Below are 21494 nucleotides of genomic sequence, written 5' to 3'. Positions count from 1 at the left end.
CAAGACAGATGGGTTCTGGATATCATTCACCACGGTTACAGGTTTTATTTCCATACCATGCCTCCTTTCAAAGGCATGCCAGACATTCCTCCTCTACAAAGACAAGAGGCTCACAAGCAAATTTCTCTGTTGCTTCACATAGGGGCCATTCAGCCAGTTCCTGTGCCAGAAAGGGGCCTAGGATTTTATTCTCGCCTGTTCCTAGTACCAAAGAAGGGGAACACGTGGAGGCCAATTTTGGATTTATCTATCCTCAACACTTATCTGGACATTCCCAAGTTCAAAATGTTGACGTTACAACAGCTTTTACCTCTGCTGGGCAAGGATCACTGGATGGTAACTTTAGATCTCAAGGAAGCTTACCTTCATGTGCCTATAAGACTAAGTTGCAGGAAGTATCTGCGTTTTCGAGCTGGAAATTCTCATTATCAGTTCTCTGCATTGCCCTTTGGCTTATCCACTGCCCAGAGTATTCACAAAGGTGCTGGCTCCAGTGCTAGCTTACTCCAGGCTACAAGGAATGCACACCTCTCCTTACTTGGGCGACTGCCTGATTCTAGCTCTAGAAAAGGAAGACCTTCTACAGCATTTGGATTATGTCATAGCAGTGCTAAGATGCCTAGGGTATTCTGTGAGCGAAATAAAGTCCAGTCTAGTACCCTCTCAAGACATGTGCTTTCTGGGTGTGAGACTGAATACAGCAGCCCAGATGGCCTTTTAACCCCGGACAAACAAAAGAATCTTTCCAGTTACTTCCATCAACTATCTCTTCAGTCGGGCTGACTGCAAGGACAGTCCTTCAAGCCTTAGGGTTCATGGCATCTTGTATTCTGGTGCTTCCCAATGCCAAACTGCATATGAGGAAGCTGCAATGGTATCTCAAAATGTATGGACACAGCACTGCCAGGATTTGGACACTGTCATTCAAATAATACCTTGCATTCAAAAGGAATTTTTGTGGTGGGCTCAGGAATGTCACCTAAACAAGGGACTCTCTGTGACCCGGCCAGAGGCAAGTCAGATTCTAACGACAGATGCCTCAGACATTGCTTGGGAGCTCATCTAAATGGAAAGTGGATACAAGACAAGTGGCCTGCCAGACTACAGCATCTACATATCAACATGAAAGAGATGTTAGCAGTCCAGTTTGCATTAATGGCTTTCAAGGAGTTACTTCTTCCAGGGCAGGTGTTGATTCTAACAGACAACACAACTGTCATGTGGTACATCAACAAACAAGGGGAACACATTCTTACCCATTGTGCAGACAAGCAATGATTTTATGGGAGACTGCGCTCAGTCTGCAACTAACTCTTCAGGCAAGGTTTCTGCCGGAGCACAGAACTCCTTAGCAGATGTATTAAGCAGACAAATCATGGATCCCCACGAGTGGAAACTGGATCTTCATGTATTTCAAAAATTGACAGTGTCATGGGGAACTCCAGACATAGATCTGTTCGCTTCTCCACTAAACCACCAGCTGCCAAAGTTTTGCACAAAGGGATTTCATCACACAGCTTGGAAAGTGGATGCTCTTTCTTTCAGTTGGAAAAATCTTCATGTGTATGCTTTTCCACCTCTGCCTCTTCTTCCAAAGGTGCTTCTAAAGGTCAGACAAGACAAGCCAAGGATGATTTTAATAGCTCCAGATTGGCCTCGCAGCACTGGTACCCATTACTGAGGAGTCTGGTAAGGAAGCCTCCATGGCCTTTACCCTTGATTCCACACCTGTTGTCTCAGAGGGACGGTCATCTGCTCAATGTCAAGCTTCACTCTCTGCATCTAACAGTCTGGCATATTCTGTTTTGAAAGACAGCAGGTCTCAGCTTCCTCAACAAGTTTTAAATGTGATTATGGAAGCCAGAAGACCTAGTACAAGGAAAGTGTACGCAGAAAAATGGAAGAGATTTTTATTTTGGAGTGCAGCAAACAATTTGGAGATTTCTGAGCCAAAATTGAGTGTGGCTCTTCAATGTCTTACTGAGTTACTGGACAAAGGTTTGTCTTTCTCTTCCATTAAGATTCATGCTGCAGCAATTTCAGCTCACTATGATTGTGACCCACCATTGTTTTTGCATCCTTTGTTCAAGCAATTTCTTAGAGGGGCAAAGAATATAAAACCCCCACGTAGAGCGCCTACTCCTGCTTGGGATCTCAATTTTGTGTTGGAGAAACTTACTCTACAACCTTTTGAGCCTGCGGCTACTGCTGAATTGAAATACTTGTCATGGAAGACTGCTTTTTTGTTGGCCATTACTTCTGCAAGACGGGTTTCTGAGTTGCAAGCCCTTATGGCAGTGGAGCCTTTTTTGATTTTTCATAAGGATAGGGTATCCTTACGTACTAATCCTTCCTTTATGCCTAAGGTGGTTTCTAGTGTGGCTTTAAACCAAACTATTCATTTGTCTACCTTTTATGCAGATCCCCAAAATAAAGGGGAAAAGATTTTGCACACTTTAGATGTACACAGGCTATTGCGTTATTATTTGAGCAGGACTAAGGATTTTAGGCAGTCTCAGCAGTTGTTTGTTTCTTTTGCTTTGAGTTCAAAGGGCAAGCCTGTGTCAAAACAAACTATTTCTAGGTGGATTGGGTGTTGCATTACATTTTGTTATTCCCATCATGGCAAGGAGATTCCAGCTGGGATTAGGCCTCATTCCACTAGGGCTTCTGCCACTTCCACAGCATTTCTAAGGGGGGTGGCAATTAAGGATATTTTGGAGGCAGCTACTTGGAGTTCAGTGCATACTTTTTCTAAGCATTATCACCTTCCTCTCTACTCTAAGTCTAGGGCTGGTTTTGCCACAGCTATTTTGCAAGGCATGTTGTCAGCTCCTGCTTCCTTATGATTTGCCAGCCTCCCTTACCTCTGCTTTGGGATTCTACCCAATAGTTAGGACTGCAGCAATGTGGAATGAAGAACATAGTACAGTTTTGTACCTACCATAAATGTAGATGTTCGAGGATCCACATTGCTGCAGTCAATTTCCCTCCCTCCTTCCCTCTGTGTTTAGGGGTGGTTGTGTAGGTGAGGTTATATTCTGCTAATTTTGTATATATTGTATATATATTGTTTGGTGCAGGTATTTTGGGAGTTTTGGTTTTGGCCTTATCTTTTCAGGGTCTTCTGACATCTGGGGCAAGAAAAGACTGAGGATATGACGTCGGTCATGCGCATTAGTACCCTGACGTACTGACGTCAGTCTAATGCGCCCTGACCGACGTCAGCCATATACTTTGGTATTCGGGCCGACTGGACAGCGGACTACCCAATAGTTAGGACTGCAGCAATGTGGATCCTCGAACATCTACATTTATGGTAGGTACAAAACTGTACTTTTTGATGGTGGGCACAGGCATGTCACCTAAACAAGGGTAGCCTTTCACCCTACCCATAGCCAGGCAGACTCTAACAACAGATGCTTCGGATTACGCCTGGGGAGCACACATGGCAGGAAAATGCATTCAGGGCATGTGGACCGCAGACCAGATGCATCTTCACATCAGTCAAAAAGAGATGTTGGCTGTTCAAAATGCCCTAACAGCTTTCAAGGACCTTCTGCATCCAGGACAATTATTATTAAGGACAGACAACACCACAGTAATGTGGTACATAAGCAAGGGGGCACTCATTCCTACCCCCTATGCAGTCAAGCCATGACCTTGTGGAACACAGCTCTAACATACCAAGTTCACCTGCAAGCACAATTCCTGTCAGGAAAGAAAAATACTCTGGCAGATGATCTAAGCAGAAATATCATGGATCCTCACAAATGGAAATTGAATCCACAAATCTTCAGCATGGTAATGCAAAAATTGGGATGCCCAGACATAGATCTTTTTGCCTCCCCACTGAATTGCCAACTAGAAAAATTCTGCACAAGGAGTTATCACAAACAAGCATGGAAAGTGGATGCTCTTTTGTTCATCTGGAAAAACCTAAAAGTTTATGCCTTCCCGCCTCTGCCTCTCCTTTCAAAGGTACTCCTAAAAGCCAGACAAGAGAAACCACAGATGATCTTCATTGTTCCAGACTGGCCACATCAGCACTGGTACCCTATCTTAAGGTTCCTAGCTCAAGGCCCACCATGGATTTTGCCTCAAATTCCACACCTTCTGACTCAACAAAACAATCAGATCCTGCACGGTCAGCTCAAAACCCTAAACCTGGCTGCATGGCAGATTTATTGGTCAAACAGGCAACACCTCTCTCTAAAGCGGTTATGGATGTCATTCTGGAGGCCAGGAGGCCTAGCACCAGGAAAGCTTACTCAGAAAAATGGAAGAGATTCTGCGCCTGGAACCAGGCTCAAAACCTTGACCCTCTTGTTCCAAACATTCCTCAGATTTTACAATACTTAACTGAGATGCTGGACAGAGGCCTATCCTTCTCATCAATTAAGATCCACGCCTCTGCCATTTCAGCACATTACAACACGGATCCTCCTTTATTCTCTCATCCCTTGCTAAAGCAGTACCTCAGAGGCGCTAAAAACATAAGACCGCCCCGGAGAGCACCAACACCAACTTGGGACCTCAATTTTGTTTTGGAAAAACTGACCCTGCCACCTTTTGAGACAGCCAATACAGCCGATCTAAAATTTTTATCATGGAAAACAGCTCTGCTCCTGGCAGTAACTTCTGCATGAAGAGTCTCAGAGCTACAGGCATTAATGGCAGTGGAACCTTTTATAATTTTTCATCAGGACAGGGTTTTTTTAAGGACAAACCCTACCTTTATGCCAAAGGTGGTATCTAGTGTGGCTCTTAACCAAACCATCCATTTGCCAACTTTTTATCCAAACTCCCAGAATAAAGGGGAGAAACTTCTGCATTCTTTGGACATACACAGGCAACTACGCTTCTACTTGGACAAAACAAAAGCTATCAGGAAAACTGAGCAACTGTTTGTAGCATATGCTGCAGGATCACAGGGCAAGGCTGTCTCAAAGCAGATTATATCCAAATGGATATGACACTATTCATTACTGCTACACACAGCATGGGAAATCAGTCCCAAATAGCATTAGGCCACATTCCACCAGGGCTACAGCCATTTCAGCGGCCTTTCTCAGAGGAGTACCTACCAAGGAAATTTTGGAGGCTGCAACTTGGAGCTCAGTGCACACCTTTACTAAGCATTACCACCTGCGTCTTTACTCTAAATCCAGAGCAGGATTTGCCATTGCAGTTCTGCAGGGTCTCATAGCCAATCCTAACTCTTTATAGACCAGCCACCCAACCTTAGCTTTGGGATTCTACCCAAGTGTGATGACTGCAGCAGTGTAACACGATGAACATAGTACAGTTTTGTACCTACCATAAATGTAGATGTTCGAGTGTTCACACTGCTGCAGTCCAGGTTACCCTCCCTCTATTCCCTCTGAACTAGCAGGCCTTATCTATACATTTCTATCCTATACAACATTTGTGGTGTATTTGCTTGTGACTGAAGGTATTGTTTTTATTTCATATGTATTGCCTACCTACTTGGGGGCACCTGACATCTGGGGCAAGAAAAACTGAAGAAAATGGCGTTGGATGCATCTTATATACCCCTGGTGCACTGACGTCAGGGAAGAAGCGACAGCAACTGACGCTGGACCAAGACTTTGGAACTCTGGCTGACTGCGGGGACCGCCTGACGGCAGGATAACCCAAGTATGATGACTGCAGTAGTGTGAACACTCGAACATCTACATTTATGGTAGGTACAAAACTGTACTTTTTTTGGCAAAGTACTGTGTTTTGGCATAACTACTAATGTTAAGTTGTCAATCTCGCCTTCATTCTTGCTTGATGGGTTCGGAGCCGATCCTCGGCTCCGACTCGGCACTTGCTAAGCTCGAGAGTCACTTTTACCAGCTCGAGGCAGCCCCATATCCCATGATGCAAGGCGGTAAGTACCCAGATCTCGTTTGCGCTTAAACTTATGAGGTCCTCCTTTTACCAGCTCCTGGTAAGTGATTTGCTACTTCGCTATTTTAGCCCCTTTTAACTAAAAAACCCTTTATTGTTAGTTTTAATTTAGTTTTAAACATTTTCTGACAGAAAATTTTCTGTCTCTTCTTATTTTTTTAGTCAGACTTTCTCCCATCCCATCCCCCCCCTGTTAGTGTGTGTGTGTGTTTTTTAGTTACACCTTTTGGTATATTTAATTTAATTTCTTTGACTGGTGTGTGTGTCTGTGTTTGCACCATGTCTAAAGAAAGGGTCTCAGGCTTTAAGAAGTGTGACTCGTGCTGTCAGAAAATGTCTCTGACAGGCGGTCACACTTCTTACCTGTACTGCCTGGGGCCTCTTAACCTGCAGGACTCCTGTGCTATTTGTCATTCTTTCAGCCAGAGAGTCCTGCAGGAAAGAATAAGTTGATTTTGAGGGGCCTTCTTAAGCGGAGGGCTCTCCGGCTAAGTCGGCTCCATCCAAGACTGCTAAGTCTTCCAAGGCCCAGGCTTCTGTGTCCAAGCCTGCGGCCTCGGCTCCGACTTGTTCTGAGTCGAGATCGGCTCCGGCTGGAGCCGATTCTGGCAACTAAGCCTTGGCACCGATGGCTATCGGTGCCGATTCTGCATCGACCACCGGTGTCGGCTCCGATCGGTTCCGACCACCATGTGGCTCAGGCATCGGTGTCGGCTCGATCGGCTCCGACACCGTTACTTTGTGGCTGTATCGGCTCCGGCTGGAGCCGATGCATCGAGCTACCTGTCGGCTCCGATAAGTTGTCGGCTCCGACAGGTTCAATAGTTTCATCGGTTCGATGGCTCCTTCGAGGAAGAGGTCTAGGTCTCCTTCCTTGGAGCGATGCTTCGGCTCCGGCTTCACCTCTCCTCTCGGAGCGGAGCCATCGGAGCCGATCTTCAAGTCATCCAGGCTTTCTGACCATGATTTAGAGAGTGGTCAGTAGATTACTTAAGTCACAGGCACTGGCCCAAATGTTACATAGTCCGTCTCAACAGGCGGCTATTGGTCCACACCCGTTGCAGTTCCTCCTTCAACTCTACCCCAGAGCTTGGAGTTGGAGTCTTCGAATGGTTACTGCTACGGCTGAAGGACAGATACCCCTTCTGTTCCTTCAGCCTCTACTCTTATCTCCTCTTGAGACCTTCCTTAGAGGGATTCCGTGGCCGGGCTTCCATGGTCTCCTCCGAGGGGTGAGTGGCATCGGACCCTTGTCCGAACCCGCTCTTCCCCTTGGAGCCTCGGCCTTGGTGAGCTCGGCTCCGACATCTGCCTCGGAGACTTCCCTTTCGGTGGTCCCTGGGGTTCCTAGTTCTTGAACAGGTTCTGTCGGACCTTCCTGGGAGGGAGCATTCGAGGTGATGAAGAGTGTGCTGGCCACTGGTATCAGCCAGCAGTCTGTTCCCTTAGCTCCTCCCTCTGTAGTGCCTGTTGACATCTCTGCCACTTCTCTTGCTACAGGACCCAGAGATCCTCCGCCTCAGGTTTCCCCATTGAGAATATCCCCTCTTCCGAGGATTCTCCTGATGTTTGGGAGATCCTCCTAAAAAGATGACTTGTAAGAGGAAACATATAGACTCCCGAGTCTATCACTTCAGATACTGACTTAGATGAGTCAGAGGGATCCCCAAGATCCCCTCTGAGGATGTCTCCTTCTCAGACATCCTAGAACTCCTTAAACAGAGGGAAACTGGCCCACCAATAATCCCTCTGAGGATGAGTCAGTATACCTAGAGGCGTTTGGATCTCGGCCCTCCACCTCCTGGGTGTCTCCGCCTTCGACCCCCTTATGCAAGTTATTGCCCGAAGGCGTGGGCTGCTCCTGACTCTGTAGAGCCAGTCCCTAGGAGGCCTTCAAAATTTATTACTGCCCGTGTGATAAGCAATTCCTCACTAAGGGTGTCCCGCTGATGCCATGGTGGTGGCTGCTGCCACCAAGAAGGAACTTGCAGATCCTTCCGTGCCCGTCCATCCTCCTAATAAGGACTCTAGGACCGTGGATAGGTGCAGTGGCGGATGTTTTCCTCAGCGACCTTTGCTATCGTTAAGCTGAATTACCTATGTCACTTCACCAGACTCCAAGAGATATCCTTAAGGAGCTAGGTGATGTTGTACAGGATCCTACAGCTGCAGGAGCTCAGGAAAAATTGCTTCGCAGCTAGGAACCCTTAATTCCATTGCAAACTCCTCCATGTGGCTTATATCATATGCTGCTGATGGAGAGTAGGGCCGCAGGTACAGGTGTGGCCCTTAGGCGCCAAGCCTGGATGCGGCTATGTGACTTTGCAGATCCCTTTAAGGCGTCCTTCACAAATTCTCCCTTTGATGGGTCAGCTTTGTTTGGCCCTCAAGTGAAGAAACTTTGACCAGGTGTGAGCAGGACGGCAAGACTCTTTCTGCCGTAGGAGTCCGTTTTCCACCCCTTCTAGACCTTACCCCAAAGGACAGAAAGGTGGCAAAATGTGGTTCCATAAATCCCAAGGAGTCACGCCCGATTCACGTGGTCAGTTTACCCCTAGAGGCAGAGGGGTAACAACAACAGGCAGCTCTAGAGGCAGAGGGGTCCAAAACCAGGGAAACAGAGAGCCTCTCTCTGACAAGCCCTTTCAGCATCCCTGAGATGTTGCCCGGCTGTCCATCCTTGGAGGCAGTCGGGGAAGACTATCGCTGTACCCAGAAGCCTGGCTCCCTCACTCAAGACAGATGGGTACAGTCGATCATATCCGAGGGTTACAAAATTCCTTTCGAGGAAAGTCCTTTCTATCACTCAAATTCCCTTCCAGATGTACCACCGGTCTAAGGGAAATTGCAGAGTTAGAAGTCTTAAAACTTCTGCAAAAAGAGCCATTCAGCCAGTTCGACAGATCATTCAGAGCCGGAATCTACTCAAGGTTCTTTTGGTCCCCAAAAGACGGGAGACTGGAGACCAATATTGGATCTCAGCAGACTCAACAAGTCTGTGAGGAAGACAAGATTCGAATGGTCACTCTTCAGTCAATTCTGCCCTTCTTACAGAAGGACAACTGGATGTGCTCAATAGATCTTCAGGATGCGTACTATCACATCAAAATCCACAGGCGCTCAGGAGATTTCTCCGCTTTCGGCTGGGGTCCAGTCATTTCCAGTTCAGAGCCCTGCCCTTTGGTCTTACTACAGCCCCAGAGTGTTCACCAAATGCATGGCAGTGGTCACGGCTCACCTGAGGCGTCAAGGCTTCCAGGTGTTTCCGTATCTCGACGACTGGCTCCTTTCAGCCACCACCAGGCATCAGCTTATTCAAGCCAGGGATTACACAATAAAGCTTTGTACTCTTTTGGGCATCTCGATAAACTTGAAAAGTCATCCTTATCGCCCTGCCAGTCTATTACTTTCATAGGCGCAAACTTAAACACTGTTAGGATGTCAGCTACCCTTACAGATCAAAGAGTTTCAGACATTCAAAGTCAAGTCAGGATCATTCTAGCCAACAAGAAAGTACAGGCCAGAATGGTTCTAAAGGTATTAGGCCTCATGGCTGCGGCCATTACTCTTCTTCCCTGGCTCGCTTCTACATCGCCTTCTTCAGTGGATGCTGTTCACACAGTGGTCGTACCAACAACTTCCAATGCGTCACCAGATTCTGGTGACACAGACTTGCAAAGATCATCTTGCTTGGTGGATCACATCTCCCCAGGTTCACCAAGGCAGACACTTTGTACCCCCATCCCCGGTAGCCACTGTCACCATGGATGCCTCCCTGATTGGGTGGGGGGGGGTCATTATCAGGGCAGGATGGTTCATGGGACGTGGCAGCCGTTCGAATACCACCTGCACATAAATGTCCTGGAGATGAGAGCAGTGCTTTTAACGTTGCAAGCCCTCAACGACTTTCTTCCCGTAGGGACAATTGCAGTCCACACAGACAACATGTCTGTAGTTTGGTATATCAAAAAACAGGGCGGAACCAAGTCCTACCCCTTGTGTCGAGAAGCGCTCAGACTATGGCAATGGGCAATCTCCTCTCATCGGTTTCTGCAACGCATATCCCTGGGAAAACCAACATTGTAGCGGACAGATTGAGCAGAGCTATTCTCATGCCTCACGAGTGGTCTCTCAAGCAATCTATAGCGGAAGAGATTTTTCTGGAATGGGGTCGTCCATGTTGCGATCTTTTTGCTACTCCCCAAAACAGCAAATGCCCAGACTTCTTCTCTCTTCCCTCTTCCAGGCCATCCCCCCAGAGGCGCTCTGACCCAGGATTGGCCCCAGGGACTTCTTTATGCCTTCCCTCCATTTCCTCTGATCCCTCAAGTTATCCAGAAGGCAACCGTTTTGAGAGCCAAATTGATTCTCATTGCCCCTTACTGGCCTCGACAAGTTTGGTTCCCGTTCCTCCATCGTCACCTTTTGGTGCAGCCGTGGCATCTGGACCCAGTGCCAGATCTTCTGATTCACCAATCCGGTCAGCTGCACCGGTCTATCCCTTCTCTCAACCTCACAGCATGGTTGCTCCACTTCCTTCCTTAGCCAGGCTTCCTTTGATCTCTAACTCAGTTAGAGACATCATAGTAGCTTCTTTAAAATCCTCTACCAGGAGAATTTATGCAAGCAAATGGAAACGTTTCTCTTATTGGGCTAAGGCCAAGGTATTGATCCTTTCACTGCCCTGTTCAGGCAGTCCTGGACTTCTTAGCAGAGATTTTTCATGCAGGCTCCTCTTCTTCCACAGTCAGAGTTCAATTGGCTGCTATCTCGAACTTTCATGTCGGGATCGCAGATCACAATATTATGTCCCATAGGCTCTGCAGGGCCTTCTTGAAAGGAATTTTCTTGCTAAAGCCTCCAATCAGGAATCCTCCTCCTCAGTGGGATCTAAATTTAGTGCTGACATCCTTGATTCTTCCCCTTGAGCCAGCTGTTTCTTGTTCCCTGAAATTTCTTTCTTGGAAAACTTTATTCCTAGTGGCTATTACATCGGCCAGGAGGGTGTCTGAACTTCATGCTCTATCGGTTCGACCCCCCTATTTGGTTTTTCACAAAGACAGAGTATCATTGAGAACTAATCCGACCTTTTTGCCTAAGGTCGCCTCAAAGACCAATTTGAATCAATCCATTGATCTCCCTGTATTTTTCCCAAACTATTCAGACAGAGCCGAACAAAACTACATTATCTTGATGTCCACCGTCAACTCAGATATTATTTGGACAGAACAAAAAAATTTAGGAAATCTGATCAACTTTTTGTTTCCTATGCGGATAATAAGAAAGGCCTTCCTGTTTCTAAAGTGACCTTGTCTAGATGGCTTTCTTTGGTCATCTCTGAAATTTATCTGCTCAGGGGAAAACAGCTGTGCTCAAAACCTAAAGCACATTCAACTAGGAGCTTAGCTGCTTCTACAGCCTTTCAAGCTAGACTTCCTTTAGACACTATTTGTGCAGCGGCCACTTGGGCCACTCCTCATACTTTTGTTTCCCACTACAAATTGGACTTGGCCTCCAGGGACAGAGCCAGTTTTGGCTCTACAGTCCTCAAGAGTCTGTTCCATTGAGCCACCCAGGATAGAGGTGCTAGGGCCTTGGTCCCATCAAGCAAGAATGAAGGCGAGATTGACAACTTAACATTAAGAAGTTATGTACCTACCATAACGTTCCATGTTAGTTGTCTTCTCTGCCTTCTTTCTTCGACCCTCCCTCCTTCCCCAGGCCTGGACAGACCTTTCTATAAGAAATTATTATGCTGAAGACCATTCAGACCTGGTCCTTCTTCCATCCTGTAAGTTTTCTTTCTTCCTTTTGGAAGTGTTTTTATGCTTGGTACTATTGCCCTTTGTCATCAAACGAGATCTGGGTACTTACCGCCTTGCATCATGGGATATGGGGCTGCCTCGAGCTGGTAAAAGTGACTCTCGAGCTTAGCAAGTGCCGAGTCGGAGCCGAGGATCGGCTCCGAACCCATCAAGCAAGAAAGAAGGCGAGAGAAGACAACTAACATGGAACGTTATGGTAGGTACATAACTTCTTATTTTGCATTATATTCAGGGCATAACTAGAGTAATTCAAAGTATCTCAAAGTGTATGAAAGTGCTTACAGTGTGTGCTTATTACTGTGCATATATTCCGAAGAGTTTATTGTGTGCAAAGTGCAACTATTTCATAAAGTACAGTCAAAATACCGCCATTTTGAAAAGTTTCTTATGCTGGGTGTGTCTGTTTGTAGAGTGCCACCATTACAGAGTGGTTCTTCCACTGTAAAGAGTTATTTAGCAAAGTACAGCCATTTCTAGAAAGTTTCAGTGTGCTGTATATTGTGTATTCGCAAAGTGCAATTACTTTGAAATGTTTTTCCTCTGAGCTTGTTCTGCCCAGTTTTTTCACACAATTCAGTTATTTTGAAATGTTTCTTACACTGATAAGAGGTGATTTCTTACAGCACAGTAATTTCAAGAGTATTCTTGTGCCCAGGAGACTTATTTCGCAAAGTTTAGTTATTCAGAGGCTTGTTGTGCTATTTGACATAGTTACAAGTACTGACATAAAATTCTGGTATATATTTATATGTGCATGTTCATATAATTACAAGTGGACTTGGGTTGCATTGTGTTTTACTATAATTTACTGGCATGGCAGACTGATTTCGAAAACTATTACCACTTATATTTGATCAGAATATTGCAGTTGCAGAGAATTGTAGTATATTTGTGCCACAATACGTATTTTTATAAAAGCAGCTTATTCTGACAAAGATTGACACACCAGGGTGTTCATTTTGCTAAACCTAGCTGGGTCATAGGTCATTGAAAGAGTCTGTTCATTTGTGTATGCACCAGCAGTATATGAAGGAGAAGGGGAAAACCATCATATTTTTGTGCAGGCTGAATCAAGGGAAGTCCCCAAGTGTTTGAAATGCAAATTCAGGGAAATGTGCACCCCCCCCCAGACAAATATTACATTAGAGAGGCATTTGTTATACACAAGAGATCAAAAGCAAGGGGAAACCTTTGCAGTTTATATTACTGACCTGAGAAACAAAGCTAAAACATCCAGATTTGGTGACTTAAGTTATTAAGCCTCAATCCTGATGTGTTTGTACATAATAAAGTTGCTTGCACAAAACCCACGTATGTTGTTCTGCTTTATCCTGACCAGATGAGCGACACTTCCCTTTCAGGAAATGTAGCTTTTTTGTGTGTATGTACTTTTTAAGGTCAGTTGAACTACGGGTGTTCACAAGACCTAAGATAATGGCCAGGTTGCAGTTTTTGCAGAAGATGTTGACCATCTAAGATGTGTAAACTCTGGTAATTTAGGCTATGCTAACGCACTTGGGAAGAGGGTTAGAAGCCATGCTTAGAGGTACATCCCTAAATCTTGATATCACTCTGTTTAGGAAATAGAGGCCCATTACTGTTGTTTTATTCCATGGTAGAAAACTCCAGGATTTTTGTTATGAATAATCTGAACAAAACCAGACGTTAATGTGTCAAAAACTATAGCTGTATTCTGTGCGGCAAGTTTTGCTTGTTTTCATTCGTTACAGATTTTCACCTGTTATCATTGCTTTCTAAGAGTGCTACAAAAGGGGGGGATCAGAAGCCCCAAATCATTCTCTCTCAAGTGGTTTATCTTTCATTTCAGTCAGATATGGAAGGTGATGATTGTCTGTTGGATTTGTTTTGTTTTTTCTTGAAATGCTGGAGGTGAATGGTTTTAAACACCCCATGAATAGGTTTCTGCTACAGCAGTTTTTAAGGTAGAAGTTACTGCGTTCAGTTATCAATGCAATTCCAACAGAGAGATTTGAATGTTTATGCTCTAGTGAAGGTACATGACTATTAGTATTTCTAGAGTGTCCCCCGTACTTGGTGCTGGGTAAACACTTCTGAAACTTTTAAGCAACTTTGAGGGGGTTTCCACTATGATAGTACTGGAAGTGGTTCCATAGCTAAATGTTTTACATTTAACTTGGTGCTTTCTAGTAGGTGCTCTTGTGAGACTGCTTTAACCTTCAGCTCAAGAAGTACTTATGGACAGAGTAAAACTTCCACTATGGCAGCTAGTGAATACCTTAATATTGCCTCTGGTCCTTAAGAGTGAAAAATTAATTCATAAGAGAGAACGTACATATATATTACACCTGAACAGCTTGGCATGTCTGCACTTAAAGATTTTATGTCTAAGCTGACTTGCAGGATAGCTGATGGAGTGAAAAAAAAAAATTCAAAATCAAACCTCAGAGACTAGACTTTCTGACTGCAGAAATGATGTTGGGAAGTACAGAAGAAACTGTACTCCCCCTCCCCCGGATGAGCAAGTTGTCCTGTCTGTAATAAAACAACTTAAGGAGGGCAACAAAGCAATCCAAGAATATGTGGTCAAGAATAATGCAAGGTTGGTGGTTGAAAGAAAAGCTGTTATATCAAGGCCATATAAAGCTGTGTTGTCCTTTTGAGAACAGGTAGCAGGTAGAGTTAGGCAAAAATGGGGAAAGAAACTCTTAAACTGAAATTCCACTAGTTAAACGGAGATGACCTTGAAGCAATTAAGAACCTCAAACTCCGGAAGCTTAGAATTTTTCTCGTATAAATTTCTTCTGACGTCTATATTACATGATCAAAGCTTTAGTTACTCGAATAACTAAAGCTCGATCACTAAATGTCAAAGTCCCAAAAACGCAGGAAAACAATGCCATTGTCCCAACTAAAAAAAAAAAATTTCACACAAATCAAGTGGGGGCTTCGCCCAACTAAGTATACCAACTCCGAGAACAGCGGGAGGGTGGCCTAATGGTTAAGTTGCTTGCCTTACAAACATAAGGTACAAGGTTTGAAACTCACAAGCAATAATTGGCTAGGCTTAAAATGGCTCGCAAGGGCAGTTAGCTTAGTACTAACCTATGAACCTATGATCTCCATTGTAGAAAGGGCAAAATCCACGTAACGGCCAAATTAATTGTTTCCCTGTATGGAAACTGCCGTTCATGATTTTGGGACTTTGACATTTAGTGATAGAGCTTTAGTTATTCGACTAACTAAAGCTTCGATCATGTAATATAGACCCTTCTTCTGGAATATGCTTCACACAAGAAAGATGGAAAGGATATATGCACTCTCAGATTCACAGTGTTGGAGATGTGAGCTTGACAAATCAGGAACAGGGCACACATATTCTGGGGATGTGCTGAGTTTGGTTGAAAGATGATATACGGGAGTTGGTCGAGGATATGTTTGATGATAGCCTTCCATTTAAAGAGCAGATGTACTGTGTTGTTGACAGTCAGGGGTTCTACTGTAGCCTATTGATGTCTCATTTCATGTCACCCTTGAAATGAAGAAAAGTATTAATAGAACATGGTAAAGCAACAATCCTCCAACGCAAGATGGTATAGTGACCTTGTTGTCCTCTTGCATGAATCAGGAAGAGTGAATGTGAAGAATAGAAGCAGACAGTGTTTTTTGAATAATTGGTCTCCCTTCCTAGAATACTTAGAATTGATTCCCTAACATTAATCTAAGATGTGAATGGCTAATGGGATTTCTGAAAGTTGCTTCTCCTCCTATATCAGTTTTTCCAAGTTCCATCTAAACATACAATTTCTGATTATTGATAGTCTCAGCAAAGTTGTAAAAGTGTTACTTGTACATCCAAACTGACACAAATGACATGTGCATATGCTGTTTCTTACAGTTATATGTTAAGTTTGTAACAAGTTATCTCTGTTAAGAAGAAGTAGTGGTGGGCACAGAGCAGGTGAAGGGACAGATTTCTCTGCATTCAGTTAGAAAAGCAGATGCCAGTGTGCTTTTTGAAGTGTGCATGTGAAACTTCTAGCTGTGCATAATGCGTGCACAGAAAGGAACATTTTGTATTGCCCTGTTGTGAATTTAAGAGCTGTGTAGTTTTCATTCAGAATTTTAAGAGACATTTGAAGTTAGGTCTTCATAGTTCTGACTTAACTTTTGTTTGCTTAGTGCTGCAAAAGGTAGTTGCCATGTAATGTTTGTTCATTGTTAAATTTCATTGTTTTTAGTGCTGAAAGCTTCACCTTTTGCACCATTCTTGGTGTTTCATAAAGCCTGCCTAATTTCACTGGAAAACATGGAGTTATTTTTTTTTTATTTACTTTAATTTACCAGTTAGTCCCAATTAGTCCAGCCTATTTTCAAGGAAAATTCAAGGTATTGTTCATTCTGGCTAGAAAGTAATTGGCCAGGGCACCCGAAGAATGCCTGTACTCCGGAGGAGGAAGAGGTAGTGTTGTGGTGCTTTCTGTTGCGATTATGGACGATTCCAGGACACCCAGGAGCAGGAGGTGAACTGCAATATGAGTATGAAAAGTCTGAATGTTTGTAATACTGCAGTGGCACTAACGAATGAATGATGTATTTTGGCTCCTGGAGGGTGACCGAAATAAACTTTGCAGTGCTTTTTCTGTTCCAAACTTTTGAGCTAACATTTCCCATATTACATGGGCAGAAAACAGACAAAATTGAAGGAAAGACTGAGAACTAAAGACAGGAATTTTGCCTTTTTATCTTATGGAATGAGCAAACGACAGTGAAATGAAACAATGACAGAAGAAATAGAACTCAGCAGTGACATCAGATCCCAGGGAACTTGAATAGTAAATGAATTAATTGAGGGGAGGTAGAGAGAACCAGTGCATTCATCCTTCATTATGGTGTTTACTGGAGGGAGTAGAGGCTATACAAATGCAAGAAAGGAGGGACATTCATGCATTATAAGTGACATACCTAAATAATGCTCCTGTGGTGGTTTCTTTTTGGAACCTGCTGATGGCTTTACTGGGATTTCGGCCTCGATGAATAACAATACTAGATGCACTAAAACTGTGTATAACATTGCATTTGAAACTTTCATTGCTGCCTTGTTTAGAATAATTAAACATTTGTAATGTTCATTGAAAAAAGTTTGATTTTCAGGATACAAACAAACTGAAGCTTCTGCAAAGGGTTTTAAGTATGGCGTGAGACCTTAGCAGAAGAGTAAGTGTGAAAAATGTGCACCGCATGAGTGGACATTAAGGGCAGAAGAAGCAAACTGCCTATGGATTTGCATGTTGCAGATCAATAGCTGTGCTGTCTTAATGTAGTTACTGTTAAATGTTGCACGGGATGGTAAAATACAGGTCTGAAAGTGTCAAATATTAGATCTACCAAACAAACAAATATATGCGTAGGATTTACCCTAAGATATTTAACCCAAGAAACAAAGACAGTATGTTTGACAATGTGTGAGCCAAGATGTGCAAGTTTGTTTATTGTTCTGACTGTAATGTAAAATTGATTTTGAACTTGTTAGGGAAGAACAAGAACTACAAGAGGGATACTGTGCAGCATGTAGAACAGCATCATGTGGTAGGTCAGAGGGGAACTGAGGAACGTGAAATCGATTTAGGAGTTAATATTGAAACTGAACAGCATGAAAATGTATATGACGTGTTAAGAGTTCTGAATATGTTTATGTGACAGTGATTCTGAGAAAGGAGAGGGTGAAAAACAAAAACTTTCTCTAGGGTGGGATAGGAAAAGAAAAGGGGCGAGAAAACATTAAAGAAAGGAGCAAGAGAAGAGGCTTCTGTCTCAATGTTATGGGTTTAAAAGCAGAAGTTGACTGCTGTTAATTGGGTTAAATATTATGACTGATTGTTTGCAAAGACATTTGACAAATAGAGGTTAAGGGACACAAAAGGTAGAGAATTTTATTGTGAATATAGGAGTGTCAAGTGTGTTATGTTGGGTGAAAGTCACAAAGCCGATATGGTCATATTGGCAGCTGGGGTAGAAGGGACAATGTTGTACAGGGTATATATTTAGGATAATTTGTACATGTGTATTTGAAGATGCAATATGTTTGTTTGAAATCATTAATACTTTTATATGGAATAGTGATAAGTGTTTGTGTATATGTGATTTCAGTTGTAGTTTAAGAATAGATAATGCTAAGATGAAAGGTTTTAGATTGTTTATGGTCTTATGGAGAGTATGAATGCAATTTTGGTAGGAGATTGAAAGATGATCTGTTTTAGAATTAGGCTAGTTACTGAAACTGTTTTTGGTTATTTCTTATAGTGTTAAAAATAGATTAGAAATCATAGAAAATATTATTGGACCACAGAACCATGATGGATAGTGTTGGGAAAACTAAAATAAAAAAAAAAGATAGCTAGACTAAGTACATGAAAATTTTGTTATAAGAGAAGAATGCTGGATGTTTTCGTCATCTCTGGTTATATTGTAGTAGTATGAGGAACTTTTATATGAATTGGATGATATGACAGGATGCAGAGACCTCCAAGGCAGAAATGCACTCGACCACAACACAGCACAAACCCCAAGACACATAGCTTACCTACACAGTGTTCCCCTCAACCTAAGGCTGTAAGGCAAAACAGCTTGCCCAATACAATAATCATAGATTACTCAATAGTGAGGCACACTGATGTTCCACTCACTCGGTTGAATTAGGAGAAGGTAACATTCAGCTGCCTATCAGGTGCCAGAATCCAACACATAACACACACACTCAGGTCACTCCACAAAAAGTACAAGTATGACTCTGTCATTGTCCATGTGGGTGCGAATGATCTGAGATGCACCTCCCTGGACTACATGAAAAGAGACATTGTGGAGCTCTCGTATTATGTGGCCCAGGGAGGTATGACCCTAGCCCTGAGCCGCATCCTACCATCGCCCAGAATGATACCAGAGTACAAACAGAAAAAGATAGAATGACACCAGAAACCTAGCCAGTTGTTGAAGTCAAAAAGGATCCAGTATCTATCTGCTTGGGATGACATGATTGACAGACCTCGATGCTTTGCCAGAGATGCCTGCATCTGTCACCCCTGAGTTTCTGGGTACTGGCTAAGGCTCTTACCACCCCTATAGTGCCTTTTTTAGGTGGTGTTCCAAACACCAAATTACCACCATAACAGCAATAAATAAATGCAGTCTGAGGGTCATGCTGCTCACAGCTAGAAGTCTAAATCTCAAGATGCACTCACTTGAAGCACTCCTCAAAATGGAGAACATCGACATTTGTGCTGTAATGGAGACCTGGTTTAATGCAGCAGAAAGCACCCCTGCACTACCAGGCTATAACTCATTCCACACCTTTCGGCCCAGAACATGGACTGAAGTTCCAAAGGCGGTGGTGTCTCCATATTCGTAAAGGATATGCACACATCCAGACTAGTAGCCCAGCATAACTCATCTGAGATACTCCAGGTACAACTAACATTGGGTAAGACGGCGATTCAAGTCGTAGCCTGCTATAGGTCCCCAACCATGTCCCAAGACTCACTCCTCATTCCTAAGCACCCTGGAAACTATTAAGATCCAACCCAACACTCTCGTACTAGGTGACTTCAACTAACCCCTCCATCAACTGGGAAAAGCTACTCATGCACCAATGCACTGGCCCAATACTTCCTGGTATTCATCAGTTCCAATGCCCTGGAGCAGCTCATTCTTAACCCAACTAGAGGAAGCAACATCCTTGACCTGGTTATTACTAACATGGGCAACCATTGCTCTACATCAATAGTCAATTCCTCCCTGGTTATATCCAACCACAAACTAATCACCATGTTAATCCGCATCTCAACCCCCCCCAACCCATTAAGGTATCCACCATGAAAAACTTCTCCAAAGCTGAATTTGGACTCCTAAAAACAGAGGTGGCTAACTTCATGGCACCCATGCCATTGGAAAATGGATGCATGACTGCCGAGTCATACACTAATGCACTGTACGAACACATACATACATGCATGGAACTAGCCATACCCAACAGAACCAAGACACTGTCCTCCAAAAAAAGGAAGCCAATCTAGTGGTCCCCTGCCATTAATAAGCTCTACAACTGAAGGAAGAAACTGTTGCAGAAAAAGGTAAAGTCCCAGGACTGGAAAAATTCCCTTATTCGCCTTAACAAAAAGTTGAGATCCCTCATCAAAACCTCCAAAGCCAGCTATGAAGGCAGAATTGCGGCAGACACTAAAAACAACCACAAAGCCTTCTATAGTTATATCAAGAATCTGTACGGCAATACACAGATTTGCCCTGAGTTACTGCACAATGGTACCTCCTATACTGAGCCAACAGATATTGTCAACATACTGGCCGATAGATTCAGTGCCAACTTTACCCCCCCCCCCCCCCCATAAAGGACCAATCTCAATACCAGAAGAATGCCAGGCACCCAGCATTACTGCAGCACAGGTTAAAGTTGCATTGTCCATGGCCAAGAGTACAGCTTTCATGGTACCCGACAATATCCCTGGCTGTGTTCTACATGAATTACAAAGTGAATTGGCACCACATCTGTGTGCCCTGTTCACTCACAGCCTCACCTCAGGCTTTGTCCCTACCGAATGGCGCACTGTTACAGTCCTTCCTCTCCATAAAGGAATAGCAACTGCAAACCCTGGAAATTATCGCCCTATTAGCCTGACAAGTCTGATGCGTAAGCCTGTGGAGCGCATCATCATGGACCTAATTAACAAGGATATAGGGAATCTCCAAACTGTAGATTCCACGTAGTTTGGTTTTGTGAATGTAGATCATGCCTACTCAACCTGGTTGACTACATTGAGTCAGTCACCAGAGCTATGGATGAAGGTAAGGCAAGTTCATACAGCTTACCTCGATCTGGCCAAGGCCTTTGATACCATTCCTCACTCAGGAATTATTGATTAACTCACCAGAATAGGCATCAACCCCTATATCATTAGGTGGGTTGCAAATTGGCTCACAGTTAGAACCCACAGTGTGAAAGTAGCAGACTCTAAGTCAGACTGCTGACCCTTCACGAGTGGAGTCCCACAGGGATCGGTCCTGGGTCCTCTGCTGTTCGGCATCTACTTCTCAGACGTCCAGGCCAACACGGAGGGACTCTGGCTGACCAAGTTCACAGACAACTGCAAGCTGGGAGCCATTATTAACTCCCCAAGTGACACAGACATCCTACAGAAAGGCCTCACTGAGACCAATGACTCTTGTCGAAAGCATGGCCTTAAGCTTAATGCCAAAAAACGCATAGTCATCCCCTTTAGGAAAAACTCAGTTCCCACTAATTACCACATCGATGGGAGTCCACTGATCACTGAAGGCGTTATAAGAGATCTGGAGACACAGGTTGACAGCAACCTCTTCTTCAACCACCATGTTGCCATTGTGGTCAGAAAGTCCTTCTATGTCACACATCTCATTACCAAGGGTTTTGCATCCAGGAACAAAGAGATCATAATTTCTCTCGACTCTTCCCTCATTAGACCGATCATAGAGTATAGTGCCTCATTTGGCATGTATCTCACTAGACACCTGCAACAGTTGGAGAAGCCACAAAAGTACCTCACGAAGAGGATCCTAGGCCTTAAAACACATGTCCTACATGGACAGACTCAAAAACTCCAGCTGTTCTGTCTCATATCATCTAAGAGGCGATCTCTGCTTGACTTATAAAGCCATGTCTGACCCAGCTCTGTTAGAAATGGTGCATCCAAAGAAATCCCAATCCCTTCACACCACACGCTC

At 43.9% G+C, this 21494-nt stretch overlaps 1 protein-coding gene across 1 annotated transcript in view; it reads left to right on the top strand.

The window, feature by feature from the left end:
* Positions 1–21494, top strand: part of LOC122800348 (protein HIRA) — a 1504941-nt gene that overhangs the window by 420134 nt on the left and 1063313 nt on the right. The window contains exon 7 of the mRNA XM_044069797.1: positions 17257–17384. Coding sequence (XP_043925732.1) covers positions 17257–17384 — 128 coding nt within the window. The remainder of the gene's footprint in view (positions 1–17256; positions 17385–21494) is intronic.

The sequence above is a fragment of the Protopterus annectens genome, chromosome 4.part0, assembly GCF_019279795.1.
Source record: "Protopterus annectens isolate FY-2018-M chromosome 4.part0, PAN1.0, whole genome shotgun sequence".
Lineage (NCBI taxonomy): Eukaryota > Metazoa > Chordata > Ceratodontiformes > Protopteridae > Protopterus > Protopterus annectens.
This window is presented reverse-complemented; position numbering and strand designations above follow the sequence as displayed.